This window comes from Oculina patagonica, chromosome 1, assembly GCF_052425735.1.
Source record: "Oculina patagonica isolate OP01 chromosome 1, crgOcupat, whole genome shotgun sequence".
NCBI lineage: Eukaryota > Metazoa > Cnidaria > Anthozoa > Scleractinia > Oculinidae > Oculina > Oculina patagonica.
The window spans coordinates 5,141,639-5,169,439 of NC_135758.1; the positions used below are offsets into that span (position 1 = coordinate 5,141,639).

At 40.2% G+C, this 27,801-nt stretch overlaps 4 protein-coding genes across 4 annotated transcripts in view; 3 read left to right on the forward strand and 1 right to left on the reverse strand.

Annotated features, from left to right (window-relative positions):
- LOC144648597 (uncharacterized) overlaps positions 1-27,801 on the forward strand; it is a 701,885-nt gene that overhangs the window by 633,451 nt on the left and 40,633 nt on the right.
- Positions 1,191-16,956, reverse strand: LOC144657823 (RNA polymerase II elongation factor ELL2-like). The gene is made up of 15 exons (XM_078518216.1): positions 16,750-16,956; positions 16,565-16,612; positions 14,642-14,892; positions 12,736-12,764; positions 12,329-12,449; positions 11,599-11,669; positions 10,601-10,650; positions 10,410-10,469; positions 7,749-7,798; positions 6,810-6,879; positions 5,056-5,275; positions 4,246-4,294; positions 3,159-3,330; positions 2,677-2,721; positions 1,191-1,810 (listed from the first exon to the last, which is right to left on the reverse strand). Exons 1-15 carry the CDS (start codon positions 16,882-16,884, stop codon positions 1,703-1,705), a joined length of 1,479 nt encoding a protein of 492 aa, XP_078374342.1. The 5' UTR covers positions 16,885-16,956; the 3' UTR covers positions 1,191-1,702.
- Positions 19,027-26,331, forward strand: LOC144651682 (uncharacterized). Its single transcript, XM_078511666.1, has 6 exons — positions 19,027-19,627; positions 20,678-20,838; positions 22,095-22,342; positions 22,653-22,703; positions 22,849-23,082; positions 23,885-26,331. Exons 1-6 carry the CDS (start codon positions 19,324-19,326, stop codon positions 25,974-25,976), a joined length of 3,090 nt encoding a protein of 1,029 aa, XP_078367792.1. The 5' UTR covers positions 19,027-19,323; the 3' UTR covers positions 25,977-26,331.
- On the forward strand, positions 26,152-27,281 carry LOC144665506 (uncharacterized). The gene is made up of 2 exons (XM_078526771.1): positions 26,152-26,166; positions 26,342-27,281. Exon 2 carries the CDS (start codon positions 26,362-26,364, stop codon positions 27,265-27,267), a length of 906 nt encoding a protein of 301 aa, XP_078382897.1. The 5' UTR covers positions 26,152-26,166; positions 26,342-26,361; the 3' UTR covers positions 27,268-27,281.

Genomic DNA, 27,801 nt, shown 5'->3' on the forward strand with positions numbered 1-27,801 from the left:
TGGCAACCGCATGGCTCACTGGAATCTCCGTGTTCTTTATCATTGGCCAAAGTGATTTCTTGTTGGTTTTGGTTTTACAACACAGTACTCAGTCGAAAATCGCTCTGAGCTGGCAATGTTTCCATTGTTGTGCTTTACAACCGCATCAACAATATTTAGCGATCTAGCTACTTGCGCAAAATTTGCCCTTTCGGATAAGCTACAAGGTTGTCTGGTCGCTAGATTCCAGATCGAACTGTCCAGGTTCAATTCCTGGGCCGGGTTGTTCGAAAGTCGATTAACACTAAACTAGGATTGAGTGATCGAGGGTTAAATTTCTCTTATATAAAAGTGATTTCTATATGGTTGTATTTTAATTTGTTGAGTTGGAGATAAGTCGACTTCAAAACTTGAGGACAGAAAATATAAACAAAAAACCTCACTGCAAAGTTTAAGGAGAAAAGCAAGGAGGAGAAGCCACGAGCCAAGCGGCCCACACTGCTGGAGCTTATCCCGGTTTCCGTAGCATTAAGCGGCTAGGAATATTTCTACTCCCCCCGGAATGGGATGCTAGTCCATTGCAGGGTTCCCCCCAGCATTATGTCGCCGGTACCCATTTATACACCTGGGTGGAGAGAGGCACTATGAGAGTAAAGTGTCTTGCCCAAGAACACAACACAGTGACCTCGGCCAGGGCTCGAACTCGGACCGCTCGATCCAGAGTCCGGCGCTCTAACCATTAGGCCACCGCGCCTCCCCGGCTCCCGCAGTTGAGGGAGTGGGGGCACGGGGGGAGGGAGAGGAGGGAACCGGACCGGGGACCGAGCCCTCGTCGAGGGGGGGACGGGGGCACCGGGGGGAGGGGGAAGGGACGGGAGAGAGGGGGGGGGAGAGGCGCGGGGAGAGACGAACGGGGGCAGAGACGGCACCAGAGGAGGACCAGAAGAACGAGACCGGACCCACACCCAAACACAGCGCGCAACACCAGAGAGAGCAGCCGCCCGAAGGGCCAAAAAACAACAAAAGACGACTTTGAGCTGGGAAGGTGCGCCTCCCACAAAGTTTAAGGCTGGATTAATAATGTTCGCTACAACTCGATCAGCTTTATCGTACTTTGAACAACCGGGCCCTGTACTGGGTCATTGTGTTGTGTTCTGAAGCTTTCTACATTTTTAAACTTCTTCATGCAAAACAAAACTAAGCCACTCAGGTCAATTCTAGATTTTTATTCAGTTTAAACTTCTGAGAGATTCTAGCAAGAAAACATTCAGTCAAAGAAAGCAGAAAATAGGCCTATTCCAGCAGAATTTAATTCCACGACAAACGGAAGCCTTATAACGGAATAGTAATTACTAAACTTGAAATTTATTTAATTTAACTTAGATCAAATAGAGAAATTTGTAATATGTACCTAGCCTGCAATTGTAGCAATTTACAGGACAATATTAAATTTATTTAACTATCGCTTAAATTTTATTCCCCTTGAGCGGAGATAAATTTTCCAACGAGTTTCCATCCAAGACAAATCTCGGCGAGTTCCAGTCCAATCGTTTGTAGCTTTTCCTCCAAGGTCCAACAAGCGTGCAAAAACATGTAAATAACAATAGCTTTTGGCGACTGTCGCAGTTCAATATAACCTTCCCGATTTTCCACCGGCATACTGGAGGGTTGCCACAGCAACGCGCGTGCGTTTGGTTGTGTCCACGTGATAGTGAGGTGACTGTCACGTGTTGGCAGCGCTCTTGTCATAAGCGGCGATGAGTCCTTTGATATAAGACAGTTTAGTGTGTAGCTCGTGACATTGTTTCTTGGTCTGTTGCCACAGTGTATCCTAAAAATAAAACATAACGTAGTTAGGCCCTATTCAGGATAGCCGCCATGTTTATTTTCGCTTTATAATGCAAATAAGTCACGTGATTTCTGAGGGGCAAATAAGCTTAAGGTGGCCAGCGGGTATTTCCTGGAGCGGAGGTGCTATTTTTTTAATCGAATTCTGGGCATGGAAACCTTAACCGATTTCTCTGACTTTTGGTAGTCGAAATTACAAATGTTCAAATTTTTATCAGCACCTCCGCTCCCGGAAATACTCGCGGGCCACCTTAAATCGACAAATTTCAGCTGGTTTCATATTATATCTGATAGCTTTTTTTCATCCCATACTTTGGTTTCAGTATTGTGGCAAAAATATTGACCACAATACCACGCATTCACCACGCATTTTCGGCGCTTTCATAAAAAGAAAACGGCTTGCGTAGTTAACAAGTCACGTTATCGAGCAACTTGTTCAAAGCTCTCAAATGTGATTTTGGTGCAGATAGTTTAACCGAAAAATATAGCTCGAAATTACAATAAAGATTCCATCAAATCTTTGTCGTTCTGTCTATTTTCAAGCCCTTCGATGGAGCAAGGCTTTCAGGCGTTTAGTAAGGAGACAGTATTGTCAGTATTTGCGCTATCTTCAGTAAAAGAGGACTTTTTGTGAACTTTGTTTTTGCATTGCAATGCTGTGCGCTTGTATCCGCGGTCGTAATTTTTATTTTTTTTTTTTCTTTTTTTTTTTTTTTTTTCCTTTTTTCCCCCTTTTTTTTTTTTTTTTTTTTTTGGTTTTTTTTTTTTTTTTTTATTTTTTTTTTTTTTTATAATTTTACAACCCCAATTTTTTTTCAACAAAAACACCCCCTGCAATATACGTCTTACCTTCTGAATCTTCTCGTACAGTTCTAGAATTTCTTTGTCTATTTCCTAAAGAGAGAGAGAGAGAGGGAGAGTGAGATGAGTAAAACGATAAGAAGTTGGGTAACAACTGAAATATCAATGTTACGACCCAGGTCAAGACTTCAACAAAAACGCCACTACAAAATAAACGCACTACTGCATGAACTCCCTTTCCGAGTGCAAGAAAGCTCTCTTGACTCTCTTACAGCCCTGACTCGTCCCCAGTCGTCTCTTATGCGAAAATTGCAAGACGCGAAGGATGATTTCCTTCCCATGATTCCCCCCGTGTCCAGTTTCATCCAGTTTTCCTAGTCTCAAGATGGACCCAAAAGACAACTGGAGACGAGTCAGCTGACAGCCGTTATCTTGGTCACGCAATAGCGGCGATAAGCGGAGCGTGACGACCCAAAAATACTGAGTCAAAGAACAAACGAAGAACTTGGGTAGCCATGGCAGAAACAAACCTTTCTTTCCGTGCTTTCGTCAGGAAACTGGAGTCTTTTACTTTGAAGGTCAGTGAATTTTGTGGAAACCGAGTCTAGCTTCTCTTTCAGGGCCTTGTACTCTTTGTACTCCGTTTGGAAGTCTTTCTTGTACAAGCAGCGTTGCTCGTATGTTGTGATCGGCTTGTATTTTCTGAAAAGAAAAAGGCACAAGTTTGGCTTTCAAAAACCCGTCTTGCTGTTGGAAATGTGCGTAAGGACATATGATTTGTAAACAAAGAATTGAAGACTGCTGAAAATAAATGTGTTCGTTTTGGTTTTTGCGCAACCTTGGAGGTTGCTCTTAAACCCTTTTACTCCTAAACGCGTATTTTAGGCGCTATTTGGAGGTGCAGCCATTGAACCACTTGTGACATCATCAATTAGCACGTCAGTGGAATTTCGTGATAAGAATCTGATAGAGCTTGGATCGACCTTTCTACAGGACTGTTCATTTTGAATATCCGTTGCATTCTCACAGAGCTAATCAAAGAAAAACACGATCCATTTTAGTGCAAAATCGTTGCTTAAAAAGGCCAGTACACCTGTAATTGGTCAAGGTTCCCATTTTCAGGGTTTTCCAACGATAACGTCAAAACCTTTTTGGCCAGAAGAAAGGATATGAAGAATAGAAGTAATGTGAATAAGAAGGTCGAAAAAACGCAAGCAAAAGGAGAAAAAAAAATTGGAACGGTTTAGCAAAAAAGTCCAAATTTTGGCTTATGCGCATGTACCAAGGTGTAATATTGTACCTTTTTACACGCAAACTTTATCAAAATGTTGCTAGCACCAAAAATTCAGTTTAGCGGTTAAAAAAACGCGTTTTTTTTTTGGGGGGGGGGGAGGGGAATTCGGGTGTGAAATGGTAGCTCAATAACTTGGAAATTGGAAATTGGAAATGTTATTCAATCAGGTGCGAGAAATAGATCACATGTTTTTCCCGCGCTTTTTTGAGCAGTGAGACTTTAGCTTTCTGCTCTGTTGTTGACAATTAAAATTGCCTTTGCTGAGCGTATTGGTCCACGATTCTTTAAATAATTGTTTGTCAAAAGCAGATAAGATAACTTACCTCATAAATTCAGGAGAGTCCAAACCATTTACACCGTTTATTGAGTTTTCTAGCAAAACAACCAAGTGATAAAGGAAAATATTCAGTACACGTCCTTAGCTCAAAAATGGAGCACTTCAGTGTAATATGTGCCTAACAGTGCGTAGCACTCTTATTGGATACTTCAAGGTCACATGACATCTAACAATAACACTGTTTCGAGCCAACAGTTTCAGAGTGGGCAACAGTGCAATTCTATTAGAGCAGTTTTCAATTGAGTGTCGTAAAACCAAAACCTATGTAATTACTTCGGCCAATCACAAAAGACACGGACAATCCAGTGAACCAATCAAAACTCGAAGCAAATACATGTAACCGGCACGAAGCGCGGGAAAACGTGCGCGAGCGAGTCACGATTGGTTTTGGTTTTAGTTTTGATTGGCTGAGAAAGTGGCGCGAGATTTTAAAGCCAATCACTGAGCGTAGTAATGCAAAACCAAAGCAAACGCAATTTACTTTCGACACTCAAGTGAAAACCGCTCTATGTCAGAGGGTAAAAGTGCAATGTTACCTGCGAATGTTCCTTGTGCTATATAATAAATCAATTAATAACTGGTCCCTTGGGAAACCAGTCAATTTTCCTTCCCTCGAATCTCAATTTTTCCCCAGCTCCGCATCGAAACACATTGTGATTCTCGGAAAACAAAATTAACTGTTTCCCTTGGGACTAGTAATTAAGTGTTAACTGTTCTGTGACGTAATGGTGGAATAACAAATCCCCGAATTCAGTAGCTACCATAGGATTCCATGTGCTTGAACAATAAAAATTACCTGTTGTACTTGATTCCACTTCCTGTTTAACCGGTAATGATACTTCTGTACTTTCAGCTGGGCTTGTCTTGGACAATTTAGATTTATCAACACTACTGGAACTTCTATCTTCAGGATGCTTTATTATATTATTGTTGTTTTTGATATGAGAAATACGCTGTCTCTTTGAAGACCTATCAGCTTCACTGGGACAAATCCTTTTGCTTGTTTGCTTGTTCGTCTAAAAGCAAGTCAAAATGTGGCATAATTTATATGTGGTATAATTTATATGTATATTTACTTGAAACTTCTACCAGGTCTATTGTAAACTCGTGAATACGATAGGCTGTGTAATTATAGTTGACTACAGTCGAAGCTCTCGCAAGCGGACACCCTCGGGACGCGAATAAAGTGTCCGTAACTGGAGCTGGCCACTTACGAGAATGGTTCTCGTAAGCGGCCACTAGAGTTGTAGGGGATAAATGGCCGCTTACGGGGGCTTGTCATGCTAACAATAACCGGACGGACGTGGATGACGACAAAACAAGCACTGAAATATGGCACTGTAATTACTATAAAATCATTGTGACGAACGGCGATGTGAAGTTGATTAATAAACACAAGATGCAGAGGTTGTTAATAGGATTTTATTTGGGGTGTCCGCTTACGGGAGCTTAAAAACAAAGAAAAAGTCTAAGTCGTAATCTCTGAAAGTGTCCGCGGCCGCTTACGGGAATGTCCGCTTACGAGGATGTAAAAATGCAGAGTTTGTATGGGAGTTAAAACGGGGTTTCAAACACGGCGGCCGTAAGTAGAGCTGTCCGCTTACGAGAGTGTCCGTTAAGAGAGCTTCGACTGTACTTACCTACAGTCAATGCTCATGTTTATGTTGTTATAATCAGTCAGGATTTAAAAAGCAGTACTGCTTTTCATTTATGTTGGAAAAGAAACAAAATTTCATTTTTGGGCACAAAACAAGGAAAAATATTTCTTAAATGATGATACACAACTTGTTTGAGTTTTCATCAAGGTACACAGGATTCAGGCCTTGCCTTGTGAGGGAGTGGGGGGGGGGGGGCGACCCTAGTTCTGGCACTGCTTCTACTTCTATCTGTCTTTCACAGGTTGCTTTTGGGTGATGATCACATGTGGATGATCTGAATTACAACATTGGTGACATAATTGTCATTACATCAAGAAAATAACATTTGGTTCTGATACAAAATTTGAACCTTACTGGAAATTGGTTAAATATAAACTGTAAGTTGAAGCTGTAATGTTTATCAGTCTTCCAACAAGGGGGCCAGAACTGTGAAATAAAGTTATTAGTGTGCAGGGTTTCCTTGCAACTTACATTTTTTTAATAAGGAATAACTGTTTTATTATTTCAAGTTTAGCCTATATCAGGGCTCAAAATAATGGCTGATCAACAGACAATGTCCGGTCAAGATGAACAATTTGTCTGGACAAAGTGTTGGTTTGGTAACCAGGCATTTGATTTGAGGGCGAGAGAGAAGGAAAACGTTTTGGGACCATCTGTTGTAGAAATTGCAGCCAAAAATAGTGAAGAAATAGTGAGTCTTTTTGTACCAAGTGGACGAAGACGATCCAACGAACAGAAAAAACGATTGGTTCTTTAAAATTGCCACTTTCTATAATTTGACCAGTCAGAAACGACACATGACCGAGCTTAAATCTGTTTGGCCGGTCAACATGACCGGCAAATGTCCAAAAGTTATTTTGAGCCCTGGATATTGAGGTTTACATTAACCTACCTCAGTGATTTTAGGTGGAGATGTTGATGATGTAACTAAAGAGCTATCATTCATTTCTGATTTCATTTTCCTACAAGAATAAAAAGAAAAAGAGACAATGCAATATTTATGTAATTTCGAATGCTTAAAATAAAAATTTACATATTTTAAATTTTGTGGCATTTCTCTCGACAACTTCCAGGTCAGAAATAGAAAGGGATAGTTTGTTCACAACAGGAAGGAGCAGCTTTCTATCACACTTTTCCTGAGTCTTGCAGGGAAAGGGTGGCATTTAGAGAGGCATTTAACAGTGGCAGAACCACAGATCCAGAGGTGCTAAACATAAGATAAGATAAGATAAGATAAGAACTTTAATAGTAATCTCCCCATAGGGCTTTTCAATATCAAGGCTGTTCCATAGGTTTACGGTTCTGTATGTAAATGTTCTTTGGCCTGCTGCGGTCCTGAACAGTGGAATTTGCAAGCTCTGGTGTTGGCGGGTTTTTCGTCCATGAACATCAGACCTTTTACAAAACTTGTTGCTTAAATAACTGGGTGCTAAATTATTTAGACATTTGTACATTAATACTAAATCTCTAAAGGCTGGTTGTTCTTTTAAAGGCACCCAGTTTAGCTGACGGAGAAGTGGAGCCTAAACATGGTGGAGCCTAGAGCAGAAAATGTTTTTTTCTGCAAGAAAGGTGGCCCTTCCCTAGAACCCCACAACCTAATTACAGTAAAGAGCCCAAATGTGCGACTACTTTCAATTAATTTACATTTCTTTCTTGCAGATTTAATCCAATGAGAAGTCAACTAGAAGCTGTCCTCAGCCTTTGATTGGAAAACAACTGCACAAAAGAACGTGAATAAATAAAAAAGTGGGCTCCTTACTTAAAAGAAGGAGCACAAGATAGGAGAGGAAAAGGGGGATTTGTATATCATGCTTGTTATTACTCTTACCTACGCAAAACCTGTTTTTCAGTTTCACTATAGTTTGGCCATGTTTCAACCTGGTAAAACAACACAAACATCAACATTAATGTAACCAACATTTCATAAATACGTTATCAAGCATGGTTCATGTCTATTTTGTCCATGTCCCTTCATTTTTTACATAGTAATGTAAGCGCATTGAGTTGTTTTAAATGCGCCCAAAAAACTTTATTATTGATATTACATGCAGCTTGGAAATAGATCATTAATTTTGCCTTGGTAGTGTCTTGTCCCTGGAATGAGTTTCCCTGAAGAAATATCAGCCCATAAATCCTCATCAGTTACAAGAAATATTTACACCAGCCCTATCTCTCTTTTAACATGCTTTTTAACTGTCATTAAGGTGGTAGACTAGAGTTTAACAGGTCCGTTTTGGATGGAAATTTCTTAAAATTAAGAGACGTGGCTGAAGTAAAAACATAACAGGCCAAGACAACTTAAGTTAAGCTTCAGAAAAAATTGATGTTTGAGGTGACAATTTTCACACCTCAGGTGACAAACCTCATTTGAATTGCGGGCTCAAAATTACGAAATTTTCGTTTTGCGGCTTTATTTTTGAAAGCTGGTCAAAATGAAATGTAGGACTCTATTCCCATATAGAAAAGGAAAAATCATGCGGGAGCCCGGAGTGGAAAGCCACTTCTTTCCTCAGATATCGAGCTTTAAAGTCAAAAACACGTGCTGATTCTTTACGCGCGAAGAAAACTTCTTTCCCTCCGAACTCCCGTGAAAAGTATCTTTTACACTATAATAACAAACCACGCGAATTTCATCCAGATACGATAAATCTACAACTTTATTCTTAAAGTACCTTTCAGTGCGGTCTGTGTAGGTCCTTAAATTGTGGTAGTTTCTCGCCGATATCTCATCACAAGATCGTGTTTATCGGGCGCCATTTTGAAATCTTCTTAGAAAACCGCTGTTCGAAGTGTTTGTGGCAACACATGGCCGATTATAGCGCGAAGAATGCCAAAAAAACTACGATCTTGTCCGTCCTTTGACGAAGTTCAAGATGGCGGCGTAAACAATTACGTAATGCATAGCAACGATGTGAACTTGAGACCTATGCTAATGGGCACAGCGGATAATAGGCGTACTGAGTTACTGCGCAAGGCTCCCGTGAAGAATATCATGCTGTGTGGAAATGTTATGTCACGAGTCCCAGAAGCGAAAAAACCCACGATTTAACCATAAATGGAGCCAAAATACCAAGGAACCACACAAAGGACATAAGTTAAGTTTATTTCTACCATCAACTTCAAGACCTGTAAATTGCTCTGAACGACTGATTCCGGCTTGTAGTTGATATTTCACAATGATCGATTGTGTAACACAATGCCGCTTTCTAAATCACGTTCGTCCGATATAATAATCGTCATTCAGCTTCTTTTGTAGAATATATTGCAGACACTTTCACAGGAAAGGTACAGCGGACCTGAACTTACGTCTTCCAAAACGAAGCAAAGCTTTTCAACGGCAAAAGCAGACTCAAATCAACATTTGGTGCGTGTCACTCGCGTGTCACACAATAAATTCAATATGGCGGCGCAAAGTGCCGGCCTAGCGACCGACTTTAGGCTTTAATAATTCCGCACATGAACAGAATGGAGCGCTTATCTCTTGGGATTGTGAATAAATCTATGTTATCTTTCAAATCCTTGAATGTTTTGATATGTTTCATTTTTGAGCCAAACTCTATTCTACCACCTTAAAGATCTAACACTTAACCCCTTGCCTACCAGAGCCAGACACACTAAGCAACCGGCGGCCATATTGAATTTTTAATGAGATTCTAAATTTGGCTAAGAAATGGCATCTTTTCAGATAAAATATTAAAGTACAACTTGATTAAGCATTTAAAATGAATTCCTCTCTCTTTTCCGCATTCTCTTATTGTACTGATGACTCGTACAGCTCCCAGTCGAACTCCTTGACCATGTGCATTTGGAGGTTCAATTTCTTCGATCGATCGAGGCTTCTTTTTCGCCACCTTCATCTTCTTTTTGTTCAGACTCTTCAGAATCACATAGCTTAAGTTCGCTGTGACTTAAATCGCTTACATCAGAGTCGCGATCGGCAAAAATTTCAGCAATAGCTTCATCTGTGTCGATTCTGCCTTCACGCACACATGCCGCCATTTTGTAAATTGTTCGAGCAAAAAGCAATTTTATTGGGTCAGTGGTATTTCGAAAGTAGTGCCAGACCTTTCTCAACAACCGAGGATGATTTATTCAAGGCATCGCAAACAACCAGGCTTTCAGTGATGTCCTTTGGTTGAGGACGTATATATACGTCCTCAGTCGTTGCGTGACAACAGAGAGGACGTATATATACGTCCTTGGTAGGCAAGGGGTTAAAAAAAAATTTTCCGCCCACAGTGTGGATAATTTTGCCTTTATATAGTATTGGTGTACTGTACATAATATCATCTCTGTCAACTTGAAGAAAAGAAGTGACAGCATGAAAGCCAATGCAGGACTGACTGTAGCTTCCTACGCAAACGCTGTTTGGCTTGACAATTCTGCCTCCCCAACCTTGGGGAGGAAAGATTGCATGACAAACCAAAAGAACGTCTGCATAGGAGGCTAGACTGACTGTTTTGAATGATGATTAATCAAAGTTTCTTACCTGAACTTCAGAATACAAATGTTTTAATAATCTGTATTGATTATCGGTCATAACAGCAACCTGTAGAAAAACAGTTCACAACATTATAATCTCATGTTATGGCAGACAAAACGGTTCAACAGATGGCTAAAAAGGCATAGAATACACTAGAGACAAACATGGACAAAACTATACTTTGGTTTTTCATTTACCTGTTGTAATATTCCTGTCAGTGAATTCCTGTCCTTTAAATTTACTCCATCTGCAAAATAAACAATAGCAGGATTTTGAGTTGAATTGAACAGACTTTTTGTCTTGTGATTCACTCGGACAAGAGCAAATTTTGGCCGGCCAATGTCCGATGACCGACTGTTATTTGCAGCCCTGGACAGCGGTGCTGTGAAGTTTTCGTTGGGCCAAGTGCCATACCGCTGGAGCTTATCCCATTTCCTGCAGTATTATCAGGGCTTCTGATATTATGCGATGTTGCGATTTCAAATAATTGACCTCAAATCGTAACTTTTCGCATAATTCATCAAAAATTGCATGGCTAAATTCAGAATGTTTAAATCCTTCCATGAAGTCAAAAACATCGCACAATGTTCGATCGTTCGACACCGCACGTTGACACATGCGCCTTCATTAATTCAGTCAGTGGTATCACGCCACACTTCATATATTATGTCACCAAAAGTCTTCAACGTTCTACTACATCATGTAGTGTACATGGAAAGCCATTTGACATTGGAAAAAATGCAAATGAGGTGAAAATAATCTATTTCATTCTAATACCAATATTTATCGTTCATTTATGCTCTTATTATTTTTTGAAATGCACAAAATGGATTTTCATCTCCTGAAACCTTGTAAAACAAGCTTAAAATCGCTTAGATAAAGTCGCATAATTTGCCCCATAATAGTACCTTCTTGCCGCATAATCTGCCCTAAAAATGCCACATAATTTCTGCTTTTTTGCCGCACCCTATCAGAAGGCCTGCATTATGTAGTAGTATTCCTACTTCCCCTACAGGATCAGATTTTATGTGTAGGTACAATAACAAATGTAATAACTGTATCTAAAACAACTGTATGCTGCAAACAAACAATCAAATAGTCAAAGAGCAAAAATAAAGTTAACTTTATGAACCTTTGACAGTTTGGGAAACTAAAATCCTACAAGTCACCAGATTTGGTAAAAAACCTGCCTTACCTTTAGTAAGTCTAGATATCAATTCTGGTTTCTTGTAAGGTCTAACTGCTAATAAATGAATCACTCTTTCCCTGTTTACATACAAAAATATAAGTCACAAATTTAAAAATATTATCATGGTTTAATGGTGGTTCCAAAACTAGGGCAATGCGACAATCTACATTGTATGCTCATTATATTTAGAGATAAAGTTAATATAGGCCAAAAAAGGTCATGAAACCGCATTTTCTTTAATTAATCAGCTTTTATTATCCCCAGTACAAAAACCGAATGAAGTAAAAACAGACAAATCATGATATTGGCACTACAGATAACTGGTTTCAAAAATATGTTCACTAGTTCTTTCACAGGGCAGAAAAAAACATTTAAAATTTGAAGTCCACTTGCCCAACAGGCCAGTAAATTTGACCCACTTGACCCACTTTTATATATACATTGTATTAGAGGCTAATTTCACTTGCCCACTGGGCCAAAAACTTTTATTTTCACTTGTCCAAGGACAAAATTTACTTGCCCCGGGCAATCAGACCCGGGTTATTTCCTGCCCTGTTTCAGTTTTCCTGACCAAGCACAGCACAAGACAAAGTTCAAAGTCTGGTTTTCGAGTTTTTGGCGTGATATAAGATAAGAATGATGAGATGTGATGGGAGAGGTGAGATAAGATGAGAATTCTAATGAGATGAGACTGGTTGAAAAGGATGAGATAAGATACAATAATAAAAATACATACCTGAGGGTTTTACTACTGGAAACTTTGGGTCCCGTACCAGATCTAATTTGTCTTTTAACAGCAGCAATTACACTGTTTTGCTGTTTGTAAGATGATATATTTTTGAAACTTTTTCTACTTCCTGAAAAACAATCCAAAAAGGACTTATTAAACAAAAAATACCAAAATTGCAGTCAGGAGTTGACATTAACGCTCTTAATAAATTCTGACGCTGACTTATTTGAGCGTAAACAAGGCTCATAATGTACTCAAGTACATTACATGTATGAGCATTGTTTACGCTCAAATAAGTCAGCGTCAGAACTTACAAAGAGCATTAAGGACTTATTAGCTGATTTTTAAATATATAAAGAATACATTCAATTACAATTTCAGCAGTAATGGTATTAACAAATTAAACATCGTACCTTTCTTTGGCGTATTTATCACTTTTGTGCTGCAAGAGATAAACGGTGAATATAATTTAAATATGAGTAAAGAGGATTTAAATAAACACCATCCAATCATCTTTAAGATTCTTTAAATTTATGCACCAAAGCTTGATCTTTTTAACAATAAGACCCCAAGCTCCCAGAGTCAATCAAAGTCAAGAGAAAATTGAATCCCAAATGGAATTTGGTGACTCTGATTGTCTTAGCTTGACCAAATGACTGATCTAAATTAAACACACAATATTTTGTCTGATATATTGATGGTTTTGTTTAACACTGTTTGGGCTCAAGAAACAAGTGTGCACTTTGAGAGGCTTCTATCAAAATTAAGATGTATGACATCCAGTTAATGAAGATGAAGTGTTCAACAATAACACGAGCATGGGACAAAGGAAAACTCTGAGTCCCCGAGGGGAATCGAACCCATGGCCTCCCAGATACCAGTTGGGCGCTCTAACCAACTGAGCTACGAGAGACTTGTGGTGAGCTGGGCCATTTACATGTACTAGGTTGATATGTGACACGGGACCTGCTTACTGCAGAGTTTTTCTTTGTCCCACGTTTGTGCCATTGTTGAAAAATTAATCTTCATTATTTATCACCGAGCTTAAAAATTACCATCCTTATTATTTACTACACACTTGATGATTTCAACATTGCTGATCCAAGCAGTATGCAGGATGGGTGTCACATGTCAACCTAGTAAATGGCCCAGCTCACCATGAGTCCCTCATAGCTCAGTTGGTTAGAGCGCCCAACTGGTATCTGGGGGGCCATGGATTCGATTCCTGTCAGGGACTCAGAGTTTTTCTTTGTCCCATGCTCGTGTCATTGTTGAAAAATTAATCCTCATTATTAATCACTGAGCTTAAAATTTACCATCTTTATTATTCAGGGTTGGAAACTAAAATTTCAGAGCACTCGCCATTGGGGTGCTGGATTTTTCCTTTTTTTTCTCCCCTTCTTCTCTTTTATATTTAAAAATAATCCCCCCCCCCCCTTCTTTTTTTTTTTTTTTTTTTTTTTTTTTTAATCCCCCCGTTATTTACGACATCCAGTTAATGCACGAAAAATTTAAACACAATCTGCATTACAATTAGTTAGGAGACTTCAGGCCAGCACATGAACATGCATCCCTGTTTGCATCACATGCCTCTCTCGCAATGTTCCTGTTTCAAGTTGTTCATATCAAGATTGAATAAGAGAGGCAAGCGATTGTTTTCAACTAAAATATCAGCCAGAGATACAGCAATTAAGCTCTCTTTCAGCTGGTGAAATTAGCCAGTAGGAACATCCATGACTGATAAGCACTCACTCACTTAACCCCAGAGCACCAGCTGGCACAAAGGACAGCAAGTTCTGCAGACAAGCAGCCTCACCTGGGTGGGGGGGGGGGGGGGGGTCACGTTATATTATTGGGTGGGGGCTACCACTATGACTCTAAACCCTTACCTATATCAGACCATGAATTTGCAACCCTATACTAGACTAGATACCGAAAATCCTTACCCTAAATGTATCCCAGACTTGCTTTTTTAGAGCTGTATCACTATTATTGTTTATACTGGAATACCATCTGTCAACAATGTGGCCACGATGGCTTTATTAATTTATGTTTAGGAAAGCCTTTTCACTCTGAATTTCTATTCCTATTCTGAACTTAATTCTTCATACCACTGATCAGTTTCCCAGCAAATGATACCCTAGTCTAGAACGAAAACTCTCTCAACTGATTTCTACATGTATACCCTATCCCAGACAAAACTGCTTGAAAACCATACCTGTCACGGCAGCACATACACTGTAACCATATAGCTCATATATGGGAGTGCCCCCCTCTCCCTGGGTGTGTATCTGTAAGTTTTTAGGACACATCACATACCTTACTCCCTTTCTCTCTTCCTCTGCCTCTTTCATCCTCTGTTGTGTCATCTGGTAGCTATCATCGGTAGCTTTAACATTGATTTTATGAGTGATTGTTCCAACAGTTCTGATGTCTTTACTTCCTGAAGGCTGTTGAATGCAGTCCATGCCACCCTGCCGTCCACCAGACTGGATTGCGGAGCAATCCAGCTGAAACTCTGCTGTGTTGTCATCTCCTGAATCGGCCTTTCTAAGTGGTATTGATATTGACTGAAAAATAAGAAAAGAAAAAAATAGATTCAAGAGGTGCTCAAGTAACACAGCCAGTTGTGCAGCCTATAATACCCCTTGAAGTCTCAACAGTGACCAACATCAAATTACTCCTCGCAATACAGTTGAATCTTGATAACTTGAACCCTCAATAACTTAAACCTCCCGCTAGCTTGAACCTTTTCCGATTTCCCGTTCAGGTTGTTTTCGTACTAATTTTACCCTGGAAAACTTGGACTCCTAATACTGTATCTTGAACCTTTTTCGATTTTCCCTTAAAGGTTTGAGTTATCGGGATTCAACTGTATATACACTTCATCAGGAGAAAACAGAGTTGTCAAAATAAGCCGTCAACCGGCTCATTTCATCTGCTATTCCAAACTCTGCGCGGGCTACTCTAAAATATTAGAAAGTCAGTTCTGAGTGTGTGTTATCAAGTTCTGAGTGTTTCCTAGCCGCCTACTTTTTGGATGGAACCCGCTACTCAAAAACCCACCGACAACCCTGAGAAAAGGTTAGGAGAATTAATAATGATTACCGGGATTTTAAGCGTATGTGTAATTGGGGATTAAACGTGAAATGACTGTGAATGAAGAATTAGCAAATCAATTCCTCTATTCGTTATGGGGAGAATCCTTAAGATGGTTGTTCACAAAGACCCAGGAGTCAATCTCAGGGAGAAGCAAGTAACATATAAAGCTAGAATTCAGTAAACACATAACCTTCACCTTGTAAATCTGTTAAACCACATTTACCACACTGACCAGGATGTACTGATCAAGATCATGATAACTTGAGAGTTTAAAATGTTTGTCCTGAGCTCTGTTAATTATCCTTCAGCAAGAAAATATTATATTTGAAATTGTTCTTGAATTGTTACCAGGCCATGTATTTGAGATTCTTTACTTTATATAATTCCCCAAAAATATAAAGCTGACTGTATATTTTGAAGCCTTCTGTTGCCTTGTTTACAAAAGCCTTTGCAGTATATGTATGACAAGATCTGAAATTTACACAAAACAACCAGAAGCCTTTTTATACGGAAATTAGTGGTGTTTTATTTTGACTTCAGCTCAATGAAAAAAATATTTTCTTTACGAACAAAGCATTTTTCCTTTACAAACTTAGCATTTTAAATTGCATGCACAATTTATGGATCAAACATGTTAAAAATTCCGTCAGAGTTATATGGAAGATTCCGTAAAAAAGCAAGTTGATTCTCGTTCTCTTATGTAGACGAAGTTAAATCAATTATCAAATTTGTTTTTTTCGCATGCTGTATACGACGGACAAAAAGATCTTGAAGATACTCAAAAGCCTTTCAATAGACAATAAACTATACAATTTGCTTTAAAGGGACTTGCGCTAAATATAAAGCTCTAAACAGTAGCAGAAAACGACAGCACAAACTATATGAATCTACAAATATAAAGAGCCGAAGGTTCGAACTTCAAACATATTGGAAGCGAACGCGGCTGTTTATACAAAGTTAACCTAGAGTCAAGTATGGCCGTGTTTTATCATGCCTGAATTAACATCTGGTGCTATGATTTATTCATCTTCAACCTGGCTCACTTTTAATTGTAATCGACGATACCAGGAACAAATAATATAGCCCCAGTTGACGAAAACGGGGAATATAAAGACACGAAGATTTCAACCAAAAACTTACCCCTTGAAATCCTGAAAATTTAATACTGGGCTTCCGTCTTGAGGATACCTGTAAGAGGACAATAAACACGAAACAATGAAGTTAATCAGGAAAAAACAGCACAGAATCAATGCCTTACGTTTCACATACACAGAAACAAGTTTAGTCAGTCATGCTTTCTAGAAAAATATCGAATTCGACGGTACCTCGACTAACTGGTATTCTTCGAGCGCTCGTAAACAGGAATCCGTCAGTTTCACGTGTACTAGAAGCTTATTATTGCCTGATTCCGTTGGGGATATAAGGTTGTACGAAGTTTTCGGTTCTAAAACAATGGCCATTGCATTTTCTTTTCTCGAAACCTAATAAACTCCTACTCCACTCGCGAGCAACATCCGCTGAGGAAATTTCACTGCGCCTGTCTAATATATACCGTGGATCCAAACAGTACGAGTTTGACCTAATATGGCACACCGGAAGTACGCTAGAAATTGTCGGCGAGCATCGACATGAGGCTACTACACGTCTCCGCTTCCATCTTGACGTTCCTCGACGTTTAACGTTGAGAAGACACTGGGCACGAGAAAGCAAATTTTTTGTAACTCAGCGTTCCAGGTTCTCCCGGACATGTTTTTTTTGACACGGAAGCTTTGGGATTTTCTGTGTACAACTAAAAAAAAACACCGGGTGCTTATGGAAGATCTAATCAGCTATAAAACAACCAAAAATAAGGACCCTAAAAAGCGAATTATTTAGCTCGAAAATAGGTCACTACAACCAGGGATTTATGCGATTTTGAGACGCCAATACTTCATGATTTTGGCGGCGCTGAGAGACAATTCAACGCCCCCAAAATAATAAGTTTTGTATGGCGATTCAACCATTCTTTTGAAAACTTAAGTAAAATGAACATTACGTAGCTATTGATTAAGCCATGAATTTTTACAACTTGCGAAGAATTGTACGCAAATACTTGCACAATGTCGGATCACTATCGCGCCCTTACCGTACCCAAATTCGCAAGTAGCCAATCAGAAGCGCGATCTACTGTCCTGATATCCTACGATATCAAGTCACTGACCTGATATGCCACCATATCACGGTCACTTTGAAGTAAAGTAGTGTTACTGTACGATGAATTGAAAAGAGGTTTTACCAATAAAACAGAAACTTCGTAATTTAAATTTAGCCGTTTTTACCAGTCGTAAAAAAAAACTTTCCCGCCAAAACTGAACTTGAGCGCGCTCGCCACCAAGCGCCTTTTGCCGACGAGTACTGAGACATTCAGACTTAAAAAATGGAGTCGGAGTTTCCAAATTTTTCGCTTAATTTTGATTTTGAAAATTTAGAGAATGAAACTCTAAACAAACGAGTGGAAAAAGGCAGAAGAAGAACTTGGCAAAAGTTTTGAAGATTTGCAGTACGTACCTTACAAGCATGGCTTCAACAGAGCGATAAATATGACCGGATTTTTGGCTGAAGTTGGGTACGGTAAATACCTAATCGTACCTTTTTGGTACGCTTCGGTAGCATATCAGGCGAGTTTGGTGGAGCCATGGTTCGTATTTTGTCGAGACGCAGTCGAGCCAAAATACCCATGGCGAGACCAAACCAGCCTGATATGCTACCGAAGCGTACCAAAAAGGTACGATTAGGTATAAAAATCAGACTAACCTTAGCTTAGAAATTCTATCCATGGAAAGATATTTAGTCCTATCCATGGATGGATGAGGGAACTCAGCAAACCCTTACCCCCTCCCTCCTCCCCCCTTCCAGGTCGGGAAATGGGACTTGGGCAAAATTTGGGCTGGGAAATGGGATTTTATACACCACCCCCTCCCCCCCCCCCCGCCCTCGTTGCCTTCTCCACGGGTTTCCTTCCCACCCTTCCCCAGCCTTTTCCTTATCTCGTCCCCAAGCTCGCAGCCGAGAGTCAAAACCTTCCGTTGAGCATTTCCTTCAGCGATGTATTTTTTTTTGAAGACGTTCTCAGCCCCATGCTGAAACAAAGGATTATTCCAGGCCGGGAGAAGATGTTTCTTTCGTCTTGCTACTCGATCGGTTTACTGGTTCAGTTTTGTTAGTCGAATTGAGGAAATGCATCCGGAATGCAATTGCGGTCAAGAGGTAAAGAGTGCTGACTTCGCTTCGTTTTCTGAATCAAATACAGCTTCGTTCTACAGCTCAAAGTGCACAATTTTGATGTCAGCCTCCACCCTGAGGAAATAAGAAGGCCAACTTCATTCAATGAAAGCCGCAAATTATACTCTGCAAGCTCGTCTGGACAATTTATGACCTTTGCCAAGTATGAACTCTACACACGGCAGTACTAGAGTCACATTGAACGAAACGAAAGTTTGCCTTCAATGTGATAAAAAATTAAACTCAATCAAAATATTTCTCTACGTAATTTTGTTGAAACGTTTTTTCTTAAAGTTTTACATTTCATGTCACTTGATTTACGAACTTTGACTGAAATCAATTGTTAAATTACTGAAGTGTCCCGGTGCGCGAGCAATCGAAGATGTCCGCGCTGTTTATGACGAAAAACTCGAAAGCGATTTCCATGGATTTGGTCAAAATATCTGAATCATTTGCTTCTGCGATCGGTGCGAACAGTATCGAGTTTCGGAGCAAGAGAAAAGTGATATTTTTCGAAGTCAAATTGAAAAGAAAATTTACAAAACAGGAAAAAAAATACAAAAAAAAAAATTAACACAAAAAAATTTATAGTTAAAGTTTTCGTTGAACCCGGTTTTTAAAGTCGCGGGTAAAACGAGATGGCATCGTGGATAAGCTGCGAGTTTGATAATGATGAGGACCGCTTTCCTCCACTGAAACAAAAATCTAAAATCCCAGTCCGAGTGACTCGGTTGAGTAGTGACAGTGACAAAAGTTCCTCGTCAGAGGATGAAGGCGTCAAAAAACAGCGCTTGCCGAGGGATTCGGTGGACAAGCTTCAAAACAAACGGCCATCACGGATTCCGATTGTGGTCAGTCAGAAAAAGAACAAGATTGAAAAGAAGAAACTTCCCGTAAAGAATGTGGCAACTATCAAAGAAAAACCTTTGGAAAGAGACTCAGGTATTTTGTTAAATGTTTTGTTTTTCTTTTGATGTAAATCTAGCTATAGCATTTGTAGAATTAACACCAAATTCAGGCGATCATTTTATAATTAATCTCCGAAGAATTTTTTTAATTTTTGTTTATTTAGGTTTTAATGTTTGTGCTATTTTTTTGATTAATTTCAATGCATGGATTTTATTTGCCACAAGAGAAAAAAGTATTTTTATTTGAGAATCAGCGTTGGAATTAATTTACGAACGGAAATAGTTCTTAAAAGGTTGGCATTTGGAATTAGGCGAGTGCGGGAACTAAAAACTTAATTAAGATCAAATCTCTTGTCTTGCTCAAATTGATAAGGTAGAGACTATATGTGCGTATGTAGCAGAAAATTCTAGTTTTTGCAAACCTTATTTTTTTTAGGTTGTGTTCCCAGTGGGAAATTTTTGTTATGAGAGGTCGTAGTAGTTTTGTTCGTCTTTCGGGGCAAAAAAGTGCAAACAAACCAACAAACAAACCAAACAAAACAAAACAAAAAAAAAAAAAAATAGAAAAATCTAATGAAGGACGGCCAGTATTCTCCAGTACATCCCAAGAAATTTATTATATTGCCAAATTAATAACAAGAAGTGAGCTAGATAATTTGTGAATAAAAGTTTAAGATTATATTTTCCCGAGGTTCTTGCAGCCTTAACTAGCTATAGATTTAATAAATTTCAGTTTCGCTGTGACAAAGCGCCTGTTTTTCGAACTGTTTAGTTCACTTGGAATTTTTTTCTTGATGTGGTGGTATTAAATAATAAAAAAATACTAACGACGGAAAATCAAGAAAAAAAGTCTTCTTTTTTTTCCGCGGAGTCCCGCGGTATTTTTTTTAACTTCGTACGTTGCTATGGAGATTATCCTAGCAGGATAGACGAGAGAGGATTGGGGAGGAGAGCGGTTGCCTCTTCACCATTCTTCTCACGGCTTTGCTGCTATTTTGTCTCAAGGCAAGTAAAACCTGGCCTCCCACGCCCCATCAGTTAATATAAAGCTTAAAAATGTTTAAATACTATAAAATATTAACAGGTATTAATCTACGAGAAACAAGACAGAAACAAGCCAGGACTAAAACTGGTACCAGTACCCCAAGCGCAGCTAAACGGAGCAGTCGTAAGCCTGGTAACGAATCGACTCCACAAGTGAGGCGACGAATACCAAGACACCTTACTCCATTAGAGACAACACAGGTACACAATAATCTCTACTAAAAATCGACAAAGAAACTGGAATTGTACGTTTTTAAATGAACCCGAGGAATAGTTTAACGACCTTTAATTGCTTTAAAGAATTTTACTCGATTGTACTCGATAATTTTCCTCGATTGTACTTCCTGAAACTATGCAAATTTCCTTGCCTGTATCAGAAATAAATTGGTACACGCAAAATTCGGTATACGAATTCAGAGAGGAAAAAAGCTTTATTAAATCACAGATACGTATCATACCTGATACTTCTCTTCGTTACCAAGGAATCGACGTACGTAAGTAAAGAAAGAAAATTCCGAGGTCCGAGCCTTAAAGCGTCAATTACACCAAAAAAGTATGAATATTTCAGAAGGCTTCACGAAAACGTTTCTTGAATGCCCGCGCACTGAAATGGAAGGAATGGAACGAGTTTGCGGAATCAGTCTGCGGGACCGTCTTCAAAAACCCCAATTATGACGTCACAGGTTTTTATTTTCGACAATTTTCCCGAGCACTCTACGATTATAAAGGCATAAAAAAGCACTTTAAAACTTGCATATCTCTGCGATTCAATGTCCAATTACTTGGAAACTATGGGATATATTTATTTGAGCAAAAGAGAACATCAAATTTCGGCTCATTTGACCTTTTAAGTAAAGGAAGAATTTTTCAAAACAAATTTTAGGCTTTTTAAACACCAAAATGTACCGTTTATATGTCACACGGTCTCCATCATCCTACCCTGCTACAAACATTAATTAATATCGGGTTGTATTCAGTTCACCTCGGAGAACGATATTCTTTAAAAGAATTACTTCGTTGTGCTGCTGAGGCACACTTTAAGACGAAGATTTGCGTTAAAAAAATCAATATTATCACGGTCAGGGACAAATATCAATTCCTGCTATTGTCAGTCCATTTTTAAAACTTATACCATTTTATTTGGGATTTGCTGGAGCCAAGTAAACCAAAGGAAATGTTGTCATTGGTTCAGGGTCCCATAGGGGTGTAGAGCTCCAGGGTCCGAGCCCTCAAAATGTCTGGCTCCTGGACCCAGGGCTCTGCAGCAAACGTTTTCAGGGCTTCATCCTCTGCGGCAAGGGGCTCGAAGCAGTGAAACAACAAGACTCCAGCTGGCTCCACAGCAAAGCCATGTTTGGGACTACCGGACTCCCCTCCCCCTGTTCCTTGAGACCCTGTTGGTTAAGTGCAGCTGAAGTCCTACACTGAGTGTTTTCAAATCTTATTGCAACAAACAGGTCTCCAATGATGAAAAAGAACCGCGCAATGAGACATCGGCGAGTGACTCGTCATCAGCGGCGAGGACAGATGAAGTCACGCCAGATTTTGAGTGTAATGTCGAATGCGTGGAAGATGGAGATCTCTTGACAGGAGCAGGATCAAACATTAGTGGCAGTGAGTTTGAAGATGACTTTGAACGCCACTCAATCTCCAGCGACGAGCAAGCGATGCCAAATGTACCACCATGGCTGAGAGGAGCAGTCAAGTAGGAAATACTCACTTAAATACTCACTTGCAATTTAATACAGTGAAATTGGCGGAATGTGAAAAGCAAATATTACTTTAGCTAGGCTGCTGCATCATTTTTTTTAAAGAGAAATAAATAGTTAGAAATGTCAGTAGATCACCGCCCGCAGCTTAACAACCCCAGGCGGCTCCCCAGGTGAGAGACTTTAACCCCTCCCGTGGGGGGGGGGGGGATGAGCGCACGACACTAAAAAAACTAAGGCTAAAAAGCAATAAGTCATTTTACTGATTCACCTAGCTTATAAATGTTTTGTACCTTTTTGTTGCAGGGAACGGAAAATACAAGAACAAAAAGCGGCGACGGCAGCCGAAGATGAAAAGTAAGTATCGCTTTCTAACAGGAGTTCTGTTCACACATCACATTTGTTCTTAATTTTACCACATCATAAATGTAACAACTATCATGAAGCAAAACACATGCCGGGAAGAAGAAACTGAGTTTTCCGGATCTTTTTATGGGTTTAGAGAGGCCTCAAAAGGTGCCGCCGCAAGAATGCATGAGCCTGGAGCTGGTCATAAAGACATCCACGAGGGTTCGTCAGTTAACACATACCAAGCTCCGAAAGATATCTGCACTGATTTCATTGCGGACGAGTTGGACAAAATAGTTGCAGACCTAAGTGTCATGAATGCCGATATGACAGACGAGGAACACGCTGATGCAATGGCGGCTTTGCTGTTGCTACGCGACGAGGCCAGGTAGTATACTTAGTAATATCACGGAATATTTTATGTTTACTCAAATACAGAGAAGTCAACTTGATTGTGCCTCAGGGTTATAGAATGCTAGGACGCGTTTCGATGTGGGAAGTTTTTACCAGAGGTCTTTGCGTAGCCAACAGATAGAGAAAAAAGAAAATCTATAGAGAAAAGACAAATCTAATGTTCATGGATTTTCTGAAAAAAAGGAGATTTTTTCAGTCTATTTATTTATTTTAAATCTCTAAATACACCATTTTACTATTTCGTTCCAAGAGCCCGCTTTTATTTCGGTCAGCGCCAAGAACACGGACTTTGGACAGTTTCGAGTTTTGAGCATGCACACAGAGTGTTTTGTTTATTGTCAGCCAATCCAATGTGAGTTGTAGTTTGGAACTGACCAGAGTCCGCGTTCCTGGGGCTGACCAAAAGACACTATAAGACGATAATGTGAAAGAGCAGCCCATTATTCGTAAGCAGTTATTTACAGATCACGTGGTGGGCTGTCGGCCAATAAAATGGAAGAAAAAATGCATCAAATGATAAATTTAGCTAACTTTCGAAGACGTGTCCTTAGGCTTATTAAGGGAAAGAAGAACATGGGACCTTAGAATCTGCGAACAGGCTTCAAAGTAGGGCAGGGCGAACGTGTCGCTTTCTTTTCGCCCCATGCTCGAACGGAGAGCTTGTTCACAGGCTAGGGACCAAATTATCATCATCTAATCTATCTAGTTGGAGCTTCCAGTAGTAAAAGTCAGTTATGTGTTTGTCAAGTGGATCGATATGTGTTATTTTCACGTAGGGAGAGAGAAGATGCTGCGAAAGACACAAAACACGAAATAAACGAAGATACGAACGTAGCAAAAGATGATGTCACCATTACAAGTTCTGTCAATGAGGCCGGAAATCCAGAATTTGAAACTATGGACAACATGGACGAAAAAGCAGCAAGCGAGGAAGAGTTCGATTGTAGCTCTGTGACGGTGTCGAGCGAAGGGGAAAGAAAAATTGCTGCACTGGACGAAAAAGCAAGACAGCTTAAAGCACAGTTTGCTGAGGAAAACAGACTAGCTATAGAATCTATGAACAAGATACTACAAGAGATCAAACAGAGCCAGGCGAGAGAAGACGCCATAACAGATGAAATGAAAGTGATGCGAGAAAGACAGGACGAACTCAGCAAAGATCTAAAACGCTTAGATAAAATCTCCAAAAAACGGGAGCGCGATGACAAAAAGTGGAGAGAGAAAAGTGATAAGAGAAAGAAGAAAATTGCAAGCAGACTGGAGAGGTTGCGGGTTCAGGACATAGAAGCTGAAAACGAGAACTCGGAAAACCAGGATCATACTGTTGTTAAGAATGCAACAGAGCGCCAAGAGGATGAGAAATGTAAAGATTCCGCAACTAAAGAAACCAAAAGTTGTTCAAATGAGGACTTATCAAATCAAATTTTATATGAGCCCCACGAGGTTAAAGAATATACCAGTGTGAGGCAGCTGGAGAAGGAGCGAAAAGAACAGAGGCGTCTGGAGAGAATGAAGAAAAAAGCTATCAAAAAAGAGAAGTTGGAACAAAGGGAGCGAAAAAAGATCGAAAAAGAAAAACGCAAAGCTGCTCGAAAACTTGAAAAACTAAAAACCAAGAACTCAACAGAGCCTAAAGAAAAACCGGACTCCTGTGAGTGTGTGAATAACGAACCTGCAGGCGTTTCCAGTGCTCCACAACAAGGAAATATTGTTGAGCCTACAAACATCAATCACACCGAACAACAAAATATTCAAGTCATCGAGACTTGTGAGGGTGACGAAATAGAACACGACGCTTCAAATACAACAGGCGACCAAGTTGAAGTAGAAGAATGTTCGTCGCTACGTATACACTTACATAGAGTCCAGACCAATGTTACCGGTGGGGAAAGAAAAGCACCTGGAAATGAACATTTCGAGACATGTGAGGATGTCGTGAAGACGCCAGTTTTTGTAAGCAACACTTCTGTACTCGAAGTGCCAGAACTTGGTCCAGAAGAGGCCGAGACTTTTACAAAAACATCATTCAAATTGGAAAAAGAAAATGACCTGAAGGGGAGTACCGATGGTTTTGTTGAAGAGGAAGTGGATAAGAAAACATCCAGTGAATCAGTTAAAGAGTACTCAAAGGCATCCAACCATTCAGATGAAGAGCAAAAACGTATCATTGGTGATAATCAAATGGCCGAGGAGTATGCCTCGGATGACGTTGAGATAGAATGTTTGGAGAAAGAGGACACCTTGGAAGGCGTATCAGTAGAACTCTTCAGTATCGAGGAAGAATTAGAAATCCAGCCACAGAGCGACCTCCAAGGCGAAGTTGAGCCTAAGGAAAACCTGCAATTCCTTTCACATGACTGGGCGGCAATTCTAGTAAGTACGGAATATGATGAAGCATGTTCATTGCAAGGAAAGATGGCTGCAGACAAACAATGTGAAAATGATGATCGTGCTGTGATAAGCTACACACGCGAGGAACCTACCAGTGACCAAAGTGTTGAAGCGATTAGGGGTAGCTATTCTTCTGACAAGGAGGTTTCACAAGGCGGTGACAAGGCCAGTGTACAACTGCAAAACCAGTCTGGCGTCTTTAAAATAAATACCAGTACGCTGGAGTCAGCACCAGAGGGCTTAGACGCAGAATCCAGTGACATGGCTGAACACCAAATCTCTCTTCAAGAAGAAACAGCGAGTAAGACCAACGATTGCGATCAGCTTGGGGTGGCTGCGACGATCTTGACGACCCTGTGCAGTGCCCTATTTATGAGAGAATATACGCTGATGACAAAGAAGTCTCGCCGTGCTACAAAGACAAGCAGTCGGTTGACGGAGATTCAGATGGCAGCGAAGTTCCGGAGGAATACGTAGCCAATAAACATGCTGATCCCATTAACATGACATTGGAGAGCGAGGAAGACTTTGGCAATAAAGATCCTCGTGTTATACGAAGCAGCATCCCTTCAACCAATGAACCTTCTCCATTAGTCCGAAAGCCATCTGGCAGGTTTACAGCAAGTGGATTAGAACCGTTGTCACCCGAGGCCTGATATCACAGAGGGTGATCCGATATCTGACGGTATGGACTCGTCAATACAGGAGAAGAAGAAAATCTGCAGAGTGAAGATATCCCTTTTGACGGGATCCCTATGAGGAATCATCTCCTCTTGACTACGAGGAAGTTGTTATACAGAGTGGATTACAACCGTTTTTCCAGACACCTGATATCGCAAAAGATGATCCAATATCTGACGATATGGACTCGTCTACTACAGAAGAGGAAGAAAATTTGCAGAGTGAAGATATCCCTTTTGAGAGATCCCTATTGACGGGAAATCATCTCCTCTTGACTACGAGGAAGTTGTTATGCAGAGTGGATTACAACCGCTTTCTCCAGTCGCCTGAATCTGCAGAGGGTGATCCAATATGTGACGATATGGACTCGTCAATACAGGACGTAGAAGAAAATGTACTGAGTGAGGATAGCCAAGTTCCTTTTGAAGGGAAATACTCTCCCCTTGACTACGAGGAAGTCGTTCAGCCTTTGGAAACAAGCTCGATTGAAGATGAAGCCAATTCTCTGAGTAACGCCTGCGAAATGAGCTTTAACAATTTACCAAGAGGAATACAAGAGGCTCTTTTACAACAACGCAGTGTTTGCACTGACGGAGGTGGAGATGAAAAGGTAGAAGTGGAGATAATCTATGAAGAAGTTAGCCGCCGCTCATCTGACCCTAACGCATTCTCTTTCGTCTGCGAAGAAGTCAATCTCCAAAACAGCGAGCAAAAGGGTTTGATGGAACAAGATATAGAGGCAGTTATGGATGATGCGTCTTTGAATGAGCCATTTTCTGATGAAAATGAGGAACACCTGTTAACATTCGTACAAAAAGATGATGTGGACATTACAATGAAAGAAGCGACAGTGGATGTCTGTGAAACTAAAACTGAAATGGAAAAGATCGAAACCAAAGTAGACGATGGATGTGATCATGGCATCGATGAGGATATAATGGAGCTTGAACAGCCACCAGGCACCGCAAGCGAATCATTACCGGATGAGGATCTTCACCACTGCATGTACCACGCCTTCTTGCTTCATCAGCTGAAAGCGACGACAATAGTGAACTACCTGAGGAACTGGAGGAGGCTGTTCCGGTGAAAGAGGCAGCCTTACCTTCAACCGATTTAGAAACGTTGGCTAGCAGTGATCATCAAAGCGATTCACCTCGTTCCACCTACAGCAAGCACGTGTACAATTCACAGAAAATTGCACACAATACTTCTGATGAAGACGACTTCATTGCTGAGTTTGACGACTTTCTGGACGAAGTCGAAGAAGATTTGGAAACGGAAGAAAGCATTGATGGGACAAAAACAGAACGAGCAGATAGGCCCCTACCGAGAGCTAGGGTTGAGTATTCTGGCAGTAAAATACAAGAACTGCAAAGGGAGGAAAATAAAAAGGTTGAAAAATCAATTTCCGTAGATGATACCAGCTATGAGCCTGATTTCTGTGGTTCATTCAATGACATGCTATCATCTGATTCTTGTGGTGTTGCTCATGGAAAAGAATGTTCTGCCTTCGAGATTCAAGATGTCTGCAATGTCGACACGGAAAGATCTAATCAAAAGAATGAAGTAAAAGAGAACGAAACTACAGAACTTGATGCTAGGTCACCTTCATCTGTAGAGA

What these genes read in the sequence shown, in the direction of transcription:
- LOC144657823 (XM_078518216.1), bottom strand. Translation starts at nt 16,884, where the DNA reads ATGGCCATTGTTTTAGAACCGAAAACTTCGTACAACCTTATATCCCCA. An exon ending in AATTTTCAGGATTTCAAGGG is followed by an intron (nt 14,893 to 16,564) that starts GTAAGTTTTTGG and finishes CTTATTTTTCAG; the next exon opens with TCAATATCAATACCACTTAG. An exon ending in AGTGGAATCAAGTACAACAG is followed by an intron (nt 4,295 to 5,055) that starts GTAATTTTTATT and finishes TTGTTTTGCTAG; the next exon opens with AAAACTCAATAAACGGTGTA.
- LOC144665506 (XM_078526771.1), top strand. Translation starts at nt 26,362, where the DNA reads ATGGACTCGTCTACTACAGAAGAGGAAGAAAATTTGCAGAGTGAAGAT.
- LOC144651682 (XM_078511666.1), top strand. Translation starts at nt 19,324, where the DNA reads ATGGCATCGTGGATAAGCTGCGAGTTTGATAATGATGAGGACCGCTTT. An exon ending in ACCTTTGGAAAGAGACTCAG is followed by an intron (nt 19,628 to 20,677) that starts GTATTTTGTTAA and finishes AAATATTAACAG; the next exon opens with GTATTAATCTACGAGAAACA. An exon ending in CTCCATTAGAGACAACACAG is followed by an intron (nt 20,839 to 22,094) that starts GTACACAATAAT and finishes TGCAACAAACAG; the next exon opens with GTCTCCAATGATGAAAAAGA.